The 12,421-nt window shown below is 32.7% G+C and overlaps 3 protein-coding genes across 4 annotated transcripts; 1 reads left to right on the top strand and 2 right to left on the bottom strand.

Moving 5' to 3' along the window:
* On the top strand, nucleotides 2,035-3,858 carry LOC109355332. The gene is made up of 3 exons (XM_019598435.1): nucleotides 2,035-2,164; nucleotides 2,305-2,412; nucleotides 3,435-3,858. The coding sequence occupies exons 1-3, from the start codon at nucleotides 2,054-2,056 to the stop codon at nucleotides 3,549-3,551; spliced, it is 336 nt and encodes a 111-aa protein (XP_019453980.1). The 5' UTR covers nucleotides 2,035-2,053; the 3' UTR covers nucleotides 3,552-3,858.
* LOC109355334 lies at nucleotides 4,398-5,195 on the bottom strand. Its single transcript, XM_019598436.1, has one exon. It carries the CDS (start codon nucleotides 5,056-5,058, stop codon nucleotides 4,735-4,737), a length of 324 nt encoding a protein of 107 aa, XP_019453981.1. The 5' UTR covers nucleotides 5,059-5,195; the 3' UTR covers nucleotides 4,398-4,734.
* LOC109355327 (aquaporin PIP2-7-like) lies at nucleotides 10,088-12,007 on the bottom strand. Of its 2 annotated transcripts, XM_019598427.1 has the most exons (5): nucleotides 11,604-12,007; nucleotides 11,108-11,403; nucleotides 10,870-11,010; nucleotides 10,399-10,560; nucleotides 10,088-10,365 (listed from the first exon to the last, which is right to left on the bottom strand). In XM_019598427.1, exons 1-4 carry the CDS (start codon nucleotides 11,911-11,913, stop codon nucleotides 10,447-10,449), a joined length of 861 nt encoding a protein of 286 aa, XP_019453972.1. In that variant the 5' UTR covers nucleotides 11,914-12,007; the 3' UTR covers nucleotides 10,088-10,365; nucleotides 10,399-10,446. The 2 variants fall into 2 exon arrangements, with proteins under 2 accessions (XP_019453972.1, XP_019453971.1); XM_019598426.1 differs by having other exon boundaries at nucleotides 10,088-10,560; nucleotides 11,604-12,006.

The following is a 12,421-nucleotide window of genomic DNA, read 5'->3' as shown; positions in this document are numbered from 1 at the left end:
ATGCATTATTAAATAATGAGCACGGGAAACAATAAAATATTTAAACTAAATTGTAGAGCTTTACCCCAAAGGGAGCCCTTCCAGAAATTCTCGAAGGCCAAGGCTGAACCCAGGCCTAAGAGGGGGTTTGGAAATAGTTTTCAACCAGCAATAGACGCGCCTCGGTTAGAACCTCATTAGCTGCGTCATTGCCCCAAGCGCAAAGATGCTTACTACTCTGTCTTAGTTCCTTTTTTATACTAAGCTGGACAGCACGTTATTTATCTTATAAACTGTGTGGGACTTCTATATCACACTATCTGCTTTGTTTCTTTATAAATAATAACAACACTACTTGCTGGTCGTGGAGACTGGAGAGGAATAACGTGGTGTGTCTCCTTGCCTTCTTTTTGGTGCTCCTTAACCAGATATTTAAGAAGGGCTCTTTTTAGGATCAGGTATACATAGAGATCTACGTGCTTTGCTTACTGGTGTTCATCTTGAATAGGTGAACATGATTAAGTTTGCTGTTGAAGGTTCAATTCCATGGTGCATACCCTTGTAAAGTATAGTCTGCAAACCCTATGATGAAGGGTTGGGAAAAATTGCTGAACAATACATATGACTCACAACACAGAGAAGCTAATGCTATATAATTAAGCTATACCAACATCCTAAAATTACATAATAAGACAGCCATGTTCCCCCAAATGCCCAATACAACCAAGAATGTATATTGAACAATCTAGTATGTTTCTTTAAATACCATATCCAACACAGCCAAATATGTCTATTGAACAATGTAGTAATGTTTCTTTTAATATCATACGCAATCTAATATCAGGTCAAGCAATTAGTGAGGACAATTTGCATAACCAATCAATCATACACCAATGCTAATCATGTGCAACCGAGACATGTTTCACAGATTAAACTTCAAACCCCCCAAACCTTTAATCTATGTCATTTTAATTTCCAACTTGCCTGACTAAAATGTCTCTATCTGAAAAATATTAAGTGTTTTCAGTTTTACCTTTTCAGTTTATCCTATACATTGAAAAGTGAATATGATTCTAACAATCTATTATTGGCAACAATTTTTTTATTGTCAGATCAAAGGAATTCCATAACAGTAAATGGGTACAAGAGACACAACTGATTCAAAGTCTAACTATACACAACATAACACAATTATCCACATTGGCTTATATTTCAATATTCTTGTGGTCTTCAACCTCGCAAATATTGATCAAGACAATGTGTATAATTGTTAGAAGTGACTTGCATTTCAATATCCTTCTGTTTGTGATGCTTTGAGGCTCTTCAATCTGTGTAAAACCTTTTTATATTATTATCATTAAATCTTGTATTCTTGTGTTAGCATGTAACTGATTAAGTTTGGACAAGATTAAATGACAATGTGAACAAGTTTGATGTGAGCAAAGTATAAAAAGTGGCCTATTTTGTAAGATTATATATAAAAAAATTCTAGCTGTTTTCAAAACTACTTATTTTAACTATTGACTAGTATGAAATAAGTACATGTTTAACAGGTTAAACGATTTTATATATAAAATAAGTTAATTCAAATAAACATAACTATACAAAGAACAAGAAGCTTGTGATATATGTACCTTGTTAGTGTTACAACTCACAAATATATGAAGCAACTTGAGGAAGATATAAAACATAGGTTAGACGAGAAAATAAAAATATATCTACGTTTATTAACTAAAGTGTATTAACAATTTCACCTTACATTTTTTACTTACAAACTCGAACTATTTTTTTAAAGTAAATAAAATCAATAGTAAATATTGTAAAAATCGTCTATGAGCTAAAAGTATAAAACAAAATTATATTTTCAATAAAACATTTAATATTCACATCTTAAAATGATTGCTATCAAGACATATGAATGTGAATAATGTAAATTTACCCCGTCATTGCATATCTATTGAAATAAAAAAAAATAGATTTTTCCTTAAATGGCAAATTTTTGGGCCCATTAACGGGCCTCAAGATAGTCCAACAAAACAAGCAGCCCAAGAAGGAGACCAAAAACGACGTCGTTATGTATATGGAGCTTTCCCCAAAGCAAAATGGGGTTGTGGCAGTGAAACGAGGAACTTTGTTCACAAATCGGTGGCAGAAAAACGAAACGATGATTAGCATTCTGACACAGGTAATATATTCAACTATGTTACGAATCTAATTTGTTTAGGTTTCTCTCTCGATTTCTATGTTTTGTTTCAACCAAAGGGTTGGTTTCTGAAATTGAAGTATTTGATATTGAATTGGGGGAATGAATGAATGCATGTATAGGAGCGGTTACTTGGAGCTTCATTGGGAGCGGTATTGACGGGGATTGTTCTATTGGAGCAACGCAAATACATTTACTCTTCTATTTCCAATTCTCAATCTCACTCTCAGGTCAATTTTATTCTACTATATTAAATTTTAATTCTTTCATGCAATCCTGTTTATTGAATTCCACAAAGTTGTGTTTTTTTTTTCAATTTCTGATGTGTGCTTTACTGTTTATTCACAATTATGAAGGATACAAGTAGGATCTGTTGATTCGTTAATATGTTTAATTTATTGGTTACTGAAAATTTGAATCTTATGAGAGTCCGGGGTGATGATTATTTAGGTAAATGATGAGGTAGCTATGGCTACCAATTTTTTATCTTAATAAGGTCAAGTTTTTCATTTGTGGTTTTTGAAGGAAAAGATATATATAAATTCTCGAACTTGGCCCTCCTAAATAAAATATTGTTCTTCCTTTGCCTAAGTGAAAATCTTCTAGCTCCATTTCTGTGAGAGACAGTTTGGTACTCCTTTAAAAGCAGAATTGAAAAACCCCCGAGATCATTTTCACATATAAAGCTCGCTTGCGAGTTATGAAATTTTCACCCCATTGCTGGGGAATATGTTTCCGTTTGAGTGTTGACTTATCCAGAATGATTGGTAGCAAGGTAGAAAATTCGATGTCAATCTGTCTTTGTGCATGACGTGATGTTTCCCGGTTCCCTCAGAAGAATTATAATGAGATTCAAGGTGCAAGTAACTCAAAGTTTTTTGGTAAATGTGATTTCTTTTTTTAAGGAAGCTGGGTATATGCATTATATTTTTGCATCATGTGTTTTTCTTGGTTGACAACCCTACAATTATATGGTATATTTTTTTATAAGGCAAACCTACAATTGTATTGGATAGTGATAAAACTAAAATCTCACCCACTTTTACACTCCCTGTCACTTTGAATTACCATGTATTTTGTTATTTTTATTCATTGTATTTTTCATCTGTTTCAAAATTTGTAGGCCTAAGCAACTTTGATATTTGAAACAATGGGCATTCGATCTATCATGCCATGCCACCCTTGTCTTATAAATTTCCATCTTAGTTTGCTACTATTAAGTTCTAAACTTTCAGCTTTAATGAACTAACAGGTTAGAGAACCCATATTTGGGAAGAAAACACGTTCTGAATTTGCACATTCATGGAACAAAGCTGTGGATCAGACATTTGGACCTTTGATAAAGTCTCTCAGTTCACGCGGGTGGTAGAATGTTTTGGACGATTACATTCTCAAATCTCAATACTGATATTTCAACTTTTGTAATTGTGATATCAAAACATGCAATACTTCCCCTTATTCTTTACCCTCACATTGTTAAATGGTTGTGCACATGGGCAGTGTTGACTGCTGACCATGTTTGAAGACCAATGTACTGTTCTCTGCAATACTCATATGTTGCTTCAATATATGCACCGAGATACCTGATCTTTTGTATCAGAATGCATCTTATTTCTGAATGTTAGAAATTACTGATACTGTTTCTAATATCAGTCTGGTATGGTGTTCTGAATATTCTGCTGGAATCTCTTTTCATTAAAATGCACTTAATGATTCACACACTAGTCGGCATTGTTTTAATGTCAAGAGTTCCAACAGTAATTAGCTTCTTCAAGTTCTAAGATGAAAGTTATGTTTATAAATAAAGCATTAAATTGGGAATTGCATAGAAGTCAATGGAATAGACCTTAAACATAATCCAATTCACTATTGTTTTAATTTTGGTTCAGGTAGTTTCAAACAGAAATTCTTCTTTTGGAAGTACATTATTGAAGGGTGAAAGAATTTAATGAATATGCCTTTTCTATTTGTTTCTTTTCCTTTCTTCTCTCTAAAATGTGCAGAAGATTTATGTTTGTATATGCTTGCTGTGTGATTTACTGCATTTCTGATATTGATGTGATAAAAGAGACATGAATAAGTCTTAGGTTCAATATCACAGACCAGAAGCCACTTAAAACTCAAAAGTGTTCTTGGATTCCTCTGTTTATCATTTTTTTACTGGGCAATGGAGTGAGGAGGAAACTTGTATGGTTATCTGGTAGAACTCCTACATTGATTCCACAGTTCTTCACATTGAATTTATCGTAATAGTTACATAGAAACTGGAAACACGTGACACTGATAATTGTGATAACATCCAAATTTGAAATTGATCACTTTCATAACTGTATATACATTGGCTAACTATAAAGTGGGAGGAAACTGGTACTAAGAAATTGGAACATTAGATACATACAACAACACATAATATAAATGGTCAGGGGAGGAATGTTGAGGAATTTGGATGGAGAGAAGGATAAGGGCAGTAATCAAGCTTGAGATTGAACACTATTATTAGTTCTACTCATGTTGGTTTGGCGAGTGACCTTCACATAGTAGATTCCCATAGCCTAAAGCACAGCAAAAGCAACAACAAAGACAATGGCAGCTACACCAGCTCCAATTTGTTTCCTACCTTCATGCAATGCTTTGCTTTCGTGTATTTGAGTAGCTTCAACTTGAGCTGCTATAGGCAATGGTGAACATTCAGATGCAGTACACCGGTCTTCGGTCTCTGGCTTTCGTGCATTGGGGTGAAAGAAGACATATGCTGCTGGTGGAAATGCTAAAGGACTCTCATAAACAAGTCCATGAGGAGCTCTTTCTTGGTCTGTAGCAATAGCAAGAACTGCTATAGAAAGGAAGAAGAGGAAGGATAACCCAATGGAACTCATGTTTGTCTCTTTGGTTTTGTTTAGATCAATTGGAAGCAGAAAAGGAGGTTGCTTTTGGATGAATATTTGTGGATGGGTTGCATTGACTTTTATAATGTCTTAGGTCATGAGGAAGTTGTTGTTCCTTGGACATGAATTTATGTGTTGGGAAAAGGAGGTTAATGAATGGGGGGACATAATTATGGGCAAAGATTACATGTATACAAGAGTGTTCCATTTTTTGTCCTGGGCCAATCTTATTTTAACAAGTGATATAAAAGTGTTACTTTTTGTTTTTAAAAATTTTCTTTTTATTTATATGGTAATATCTAATTGGTCTAGAACATGTAATAGGATACTCTTAGAGACAGTTGATCATTGTCGCATTATTATGGGTTGTTCTTTAAGCATACCCAACATATGGTAATATATATGTTAAGTGAATAGACATGAATAGTTTTATATCACTATTACACCCTTCAAACCATAACCCTCTTGGTTTGGAGAGTTACAGAATCACATACCTGATGCTAAAATTCAACTTTTTAGCAATCAGATGGGAGTCACATAAATGAACCAACTCTTTATTAAAAGGAGGTTTTGAAGGCTTTAGTTTCTGAATTTTAGTTGCTGATGCTTTGTCATGTTGGATTCTTCAGCTAATCAATGGCTTGTATTAATTGGAGCATCAGAATCAGTGGCATTACTGTCTATAACTTCTTGTCACGAGCTTAGTGCCCATTTTGTTATTTGGCTCTTGACATCAATTGCTTATGATGAGAAGGGTTAATTAATGATGCGTGTGCATATTATCATATTATGTGTAGTGAGTGAGAAGCTTTGTGCTTTGCTTTCTCTTTACGTGGAAAACCATAAGAGTAATAAAAGCACATGGGATTGCCTTAGCTTAGAGTGGCAGCAAAGGCTCTGCCACACCCACATTATTGCAATGCCACAAAGCGCATGCAATAGCCCAATACCAAATAGAATGATCTATTATTACTCTCATATAAAATAATGGTGAATGGTGGTCCTCATTCATATGCTTTATATTCTTTGTATTGGTATATAACTCCATTCACTTCCATCTCATGCCCCTTGCACGAAAAGTGCATGGTTATTGTGACTCTCTTTAATTCGGATCATTTCATTTCATTTACAAATACTTGATCCATGCAAGTGTTATATCCTCGCTTGCTCAATTGCTTTGCATTTTTCACATTAAGAATTTGGTCTGCTCTTAAGCTTAAGTCATCAGTTTATTTGGCCCTAAAAACCCCAGAGCTATTTTTTCGTCTAACCCAACTGGGTTTGAGTTTGAATTGAATCTTTTGATGATGATTGGACAACTAAGATTGGCAACTCTTCTTTCATGAATCCGTCACTAAAGTAACCTTACATTTCACTAATAATCGGATGGAGATCATGTATCCTAAATGGTGTTTCATTTTATGTCTAAAGCTAATCAGAATGCATTATTTTATTGTTTTTTGTTTTTAATTTTTTTAGTTTATCCACATGTTAATATATGATTGGTCTAGGACAGAGAATACACCGTTCGGGATAGGTGATCCCCATCCTGATAAATCATGGCTTGACTAGAATTTCATTCTTCATTCATAAGCTCAAGAGTGTTATCTTCAATAGTTGATCTCTAAAACCTTGCGTTGATATCCCAATGGAAAAATGTGGCAGGATTACAAATTAAAATATGTTGTATTGTGATCCACAACCAACCTAGTATTAACCGATTTATTATATATAATTCGAATTTTTAGATCTGTGTGTCCTCTTCAAAAAATGAATGAAAATTTTTGATGTTATTTTTTTGATGAACTACTAAGACATGTATGTTATTGTCGAAAACATATATAATTTTAAATCCTAACATTTAGATTTTATCCGTTCTCTTGCCATAAATAGTTTCCAAAAAGAAAAAGGATAGTTATTATTATTTGGTTAACGATGTTACTGTTTTCCAATCAAATTACAATATATCATGTATCACATTTTTGTTGATCAAGTGACAAATATGGTAATGTTATTTTTTTAATGGAAAAATACATTCCAATACCTAACATAAATAACAACTTTGTCATTTCCACAATGAACTTAGTTGTTATATTTTCATTTTGATGTTATATCAAACTTTACATAGAGAGAAGCGAAGTTTAATATCCAAAAAGGGATAACGGTATATAAATATGTACATAATTATTAAGTATTTTTCTAACCAATCATAAGCGCATGACATATGGAGTGACATAAGTATGGGACATCAGATGTACTCCCGTCAAATACCAAATGTTGGGTAGAAATTAGAATAATGGGTTGATTGGGCTTTAGTACCCAAAAAAGTGTGGAGATTTATCACTTAGCCTTAAGTTTTAGTCTGTTTACCCAAAAGTACATAGTTGGCCTAAGTTGCACATAGGGAATAATAAGTAAATTATCATCATAATTAATGTCAAAAAATTGTGACTCTATCAAACAAATAAAGGGATTAAATGAAGCCGCGTGTCATTTTCATTCTTCATCACTTGTTTTCAACCTTTTGTAACATATTTTGTGGGCGCTTTAATTTTAAGAGAAAATATTCTATAAATCTTTTTTGTAACAAACCTTTTTGTATTACATTTTTTGAAGAGTGAATAGTAATTAAATATGTAATACTATATAAATATTTTACATTATTGATGCATAAAAAATTATTAAAAGTAGTTGAAATTTGTTAAATGAATAAAAATAACGTATAATATTTATTTGTTCACTATTTTATATGCAAACGCTATAATTTTTCTTTTTAAAAAGATACAACCTTCCCTCAAAAGAATTTTTCTCAGATGACTTTTTAACTTATTGAATAGTGAAAAATTACAAGCTCCTACTTTCTAATGGTGAAGTTAACGACTCTGGAACAAAGCCAAATATGGTAAAAGGAGCAAAGCACTCCGTATTTATTTCCATTTTCTATAGGATAACCAACAAGTTGCTGATTTATTAGTGTAAGATTCTACTATATTCTAATATTCGATTTCTAATAATAACATTTATTTGGAAGAACAACAACGAACTCAAATAGATTAGTTCTTTAATCAAAACTTCCGACAAAACTACAATAACTAGTGTCGGTTGGTCCATGCATGTGATGGTTCTGATTGGTAAACCATTGTAAGAGTTAGTAGTCTTATCTGTGTAACCTTTGAAGATTCTGATTTTCTAAATTATGTTGATGTGATGAAGACAAAATCAATTCATTAGTGCTCAAACAAGGGCCTACCAATAGTATATCATGACAACGAGTGCCTGCATTTATACACACAATTGTGCCCATAAATCAAATTATCAATCAACTAATACCCACCTAATCGTCTTACATAAACAATGGCCACGAAATCGTCGATATAATATGGTGAAGATAAGGTACATTAGCTCATCAATGTATTAAATTAAATGGCCATTCACCTAACATGTTTACTATTGCTTTCTTACTTTGATTTCAAAGTATGTTCTGATATTTTTATGAGTTAAGTTTTAGAAGAAAAGAAAATGATGAGAGACAAGAAATATACTCATGAGATAATTCTAAAGTTTTTATTTTTTCTTCCTATCCAAAATATAAATCGCAAATGGATACTAAGTATTCTAAGCAATAAAAATGGGTTTAATATGCATATACTAATAGAATAAATGTTTTTATTCTATCAGCAAATCATCATTGATTTATTAATTACAATTGACTCTCAAACAAAAGTAATACAAATCAATTGTGGATGTTATAATGACAGTTTAAAATAAAAAATTAATGTTTTGTCAAATAAACATTACCACAAAAGTTAATGGGTTAGATAAACATATAAGGTGGGAGCTTTCGAGAATGATGTATGGTAATCTTTTAATTCGAACTTCAACAAGAAAAATTTGTAAATTTCGAGCAATAATACATATGATTTACACACAAGAAAAGGTATAAGAGAACGTCAACAATTAGGACTTACAAATATTTTTTCACTAAATAAATTCAACGTTTTTTAAACGCCACTATATAGTGACACAACAAATATATGAAAGTATTTTATTATCAGTGGTTTCTTGGGTCGTGGGTAATTTAATTTGAAGGTTCAAGAAGCCTGGGAGTTACGTATAGGCTTGTAGCTTAATTAATGAGAAAATTTAAAGCACATCAAATCATGTCTAATTCCCACGAGATCATGTGTCTCAACTAGTCTGGCTCATCTCCATTACTGAAAAGGATACTGCATATATAAGATTGCAACACATGGTAAAAGTAATGTTTCAATGGTCCAGATTTTTGTTTTTTTTCTAAATCAAATATTTTTAAAAAGCAATCTATTTCACATTTACAGTACTGGAGAGAAATTCATTCTTCGACTTGGTATTCCAATTTGGTGTTCTCATTTTTGTCCCACTTCACTTATATCAAGACACGTGTAATTAATATATCATTTTAATAAAATTAAATTTAGTGATGTGTTATTTTTGGCAGTACTGAATGGTATGAAACATTGGACAATAACTTTGAAAAGATTCTTGGAATTCAGCAACCCCAACTAGACATACATTTGTCAAAGCCTATGATGGATGATGACACAAACCTAATTCTAGAGAGGATCAGAATAGAAAATTCACGAACATTAACTATTAAGCATGTTTCTTGACCATATTCTAAAATTCCAACTCCAATAATTGAATACTTATCTTTATATTTTTTGTGGTTACTCATATATTCCTTGTCTACTCCCTTCTCAAGATTATTTTTTTATTTTTATAAATATCTTCCTTAAATTATAGTTCAAGTGTTTTAAGTTTTAACATTAGAGTGACATGACTGAAAGAATTAACAATTTAGGATAGGAAGGTTTTCTTATTAGTTATTATTTCATCATTATCAAATAGATAATGTTACAAGTCAATGTAAGTAGATGTTAAATTGATGATAAAGCATTGACTATAACACAAGTAAATACTAGTAGTAATTAAGTTTCACATGAAATTAATTTGAAGCAGAGAATGATTAATGTACCACTTGTGAAGAAAAAGGAGTAAATTGAAAGAAAAAAATGATAAGGATTCACAAGATAGAAAAGCGAATTACACAATGAAATGGGAATGCATACATGAAAATAAATTTAAAAAAAAAAAAGAAGAAGAAAGAAAGAAACTAAAGTGCTAGAAAATACACCCTTAGACAGAAAGCATGCATATCTACAATTTTCATGGCCCTTTGGTTTTGGCATTTTCCTTAAACTTCCAACAGCATATGTAGCTGAAAAGAAAAGAGGAAAACAACAAAAGGGGACCCTCAGAACACAGAATTGCACTCCTCAATTATTATTGGTGTTCATGAAAACACATTAATCAGCAATATAATGAAGCTATGTTGCTTAATTAATTGTTGCTCCTGAAGGAACCAAGAGCTTTGATTGCTGCTGCTCTAAGAATGTATTGGTGGTACACTGCAGCTACAAATGCTCCAATAAGTGGTCCAACCCAGAAAATCCACTGAAACAGAAAACAAATTAAGATCAACCAATGTAATTACAATATAAAAACAAATATATGACCCTAACTAAAAGCATGTTAATTTCTTTGGGAAGAAATATGAAACAAAATCTACACTTTTTTAGCCAAAGAATATGATTACTTTGCATGGTTGTTTATTAGTGGATGAATAAGTGGTGGGTATCACTTTATTTCATCTAATAGGTACCCTGAATTTATTCAAGTTTGTAGATAAACTTTACATGTCACATAACAATAGTTAAAAAAAGTAAAGAAATAAAGGGTACTAGTTTATGGATAGATAATTACATGGTCATCCCAGATTTTCTCCTTGTTGTAAATGACAGCAGATCCAAAACTTCTTGCTGGGTTAATTCCAGTACCAGTAATTGGGATTGTAGCCAAATGAACCATGAACACAGCAAATCCAATTGGTAGTGGTGCCAATACCTTTATATCATTTCAAACATAATTAATAAAATAAAACTGAGACAAAACATAATTGTATGCATATATATATATATAAGTGTAGTTGATAAATGCTTACAGGAACATGGGAGTCTCTAGCATTTCTCTTAGGATCAGTGGCAGAAAAGACAGTGTAGACAAGAACAAAAGTACCAATAATCTCAGCACCCAAAGCAGTGCCTTTGTTGTAACCAGAATGAACAAAGTTGGCACCACCACCATACCTATCAAAGTATGATTTTTGGAACCCTTTGGCTAGTCCAGCTCCACTGATAGCACCAGCACTTTGTGCTACTATGTACAAGAACGCCCTTATTAGTGATATCTTGCGTCCCACGAATAACCCAAATGTTACAGCTGGGTTGATGTGTCCTCCTGCAACATACCACAATTTCTTGTTACATATACAACTTCCTTATCAATGAAAACCATGAGAGTAAAGAATTATCATTACTTATCAACTTCACTAATTATAGAAATTGAGAATTGCTCTAACAAGTATTTATTACATGTTAGTTCCATCATAAGTATGAACATATAATTTATGAGTGTGAACATGAACTGAAAAGGGTTACCAGAGATTCCAGCAGTGCAGTAAACAAGGATGAAGATCATGCCACCAAAGGACCAAGCAATACCCAAAACTCCAACTCCATCACATTCAGTACCACCCTTGTTTGTATCAGTTTGGCTATTATACCCAATAATGGTCAAGATGGTAATGTAAAGAAAGAGTAGTGTTGCTATGAACTCAGCTATAATGGCTCTATACAAGGACCACTTTTTCAGCTCATCTAAATCAAACAATGGTGAAGGTGGTGGGTCCTGGTAATCCTTAGCAGAGTATTCACCTTGCTCTTGATGAACCTCAACATCCTTAGTCATCTTTGTTGCTATAACTCTTGTATATGCAAGAGAACTAGTGCTCTAGATATAGTAGCTAGTTATGTGTGTTATGTGTACAAAATGATGGGTATTTAAGCAATGAGAGTAAGCAAGTAAATCAAATAATTAAAGGGGTGTTTTTTGTTTTGTGTATAGTAACAATGGCATGATTGATATAATTTTATGCCGCCCCTATTAGCTTGAATTCGCTTGCATGGTCCCATGCCAGTGTTACTCATTACAACGGCTCTTGTGTTTGATAGAGTTATTATATACATACATATGGGCCCAACATTACCTAAAAAGGTTCCTAATAATTAACGGTTGCGTGTGGTTATGGACAAGTTGTGAAATTGCATGTAAAAAGAAAATTGGAATGGGAAATTTTTAAGCTTCAATACATGGCTCTACCACTTTTGCTGCTATGCTTCTCTGTCACTCACTACTTTGCCAAAGGCCAATTAATGGTTATGGTCCCATTTGTGTCCTCCTTCACTTTTCTACCCAC

The sequence above is a fragment of the Lupinus angustifolius genome, chromosome LG08, assembly GCF_001865875.1.
Source record: "Lupinus angustifolius cultivar Tanjil chromosome LG08, LupAngTanjil_v1.0, whole genome shotgun sequence".
Taxonomy (NCBI): Eukaryota; Viridiplantae; Streptophyta; class Magnoliopsida; order Fabales; family Fabaceae; genus Lupinus; species Lupinus angustifolius.
Note: the sequence above shows the minus strand (reverse complement) of the source record. Positions and strands in the feature narration are given on the sequence as shown.

What these genes read in the sequence shown, in the direction of transcription:
- LOC109355332 (XM_019598435.1), top strand. Translation starts at nt 2,054, where the DNA reads ATGTATATGGAGCTTTCCCCAAAGCAAAATGGGGTTGTGGCAGTGAAA. An exon ending in TGATTAGCATTCTGACACAG is followed by an intron (nt 2,165 to 2,304) that starts GTAATATATTCA and finishes ATGCATGTATAG; the next exon opens with GAGCGGTTACTTGGAGCTTC. An exon ending in ATTCTCAATCTCACTCTCAG is followed by an intron (nt 2,413 to 3,434) that starts GTCAATTTTATT and finishes ATGAACTAACAG; the next exon opens with GTTAGAGAACCCATATTTGG.
- LOC109355334 (XM_019598436.1), bottom strand. Translation starts at nt 5,058, where the DNA reads ATGAGTTCCATTGGGTTATCCTTCCTCTTCTTCCTTTCTATAGCAGTT.
- LOC109355327 (XM_019598427.1), bottom strand. Translation starts at nt 11,913, where the DNA reads ATGACTAAGGATGTTGAGGTTCATCAAGAGCAAGGTGAATACTCTGCT. An exon ending in CTGCACTGCTGGAATCTCTG is followed by an intron (nt 11,404 to 11,603) that starts GTAACCCTTTTC and finishes GGTATGTTGCAG; the next exon opens with GAGGACACATCAACCCAGCT. An exon ending in CTAGAGACTCCCATGTTCCT is followed by an intron (nt 11,011 to 11,107) that starts GTAAGCATTTAT and finishes AATGATATAAAG; the next exon opens with GTATTGGCACCACTACCAAT.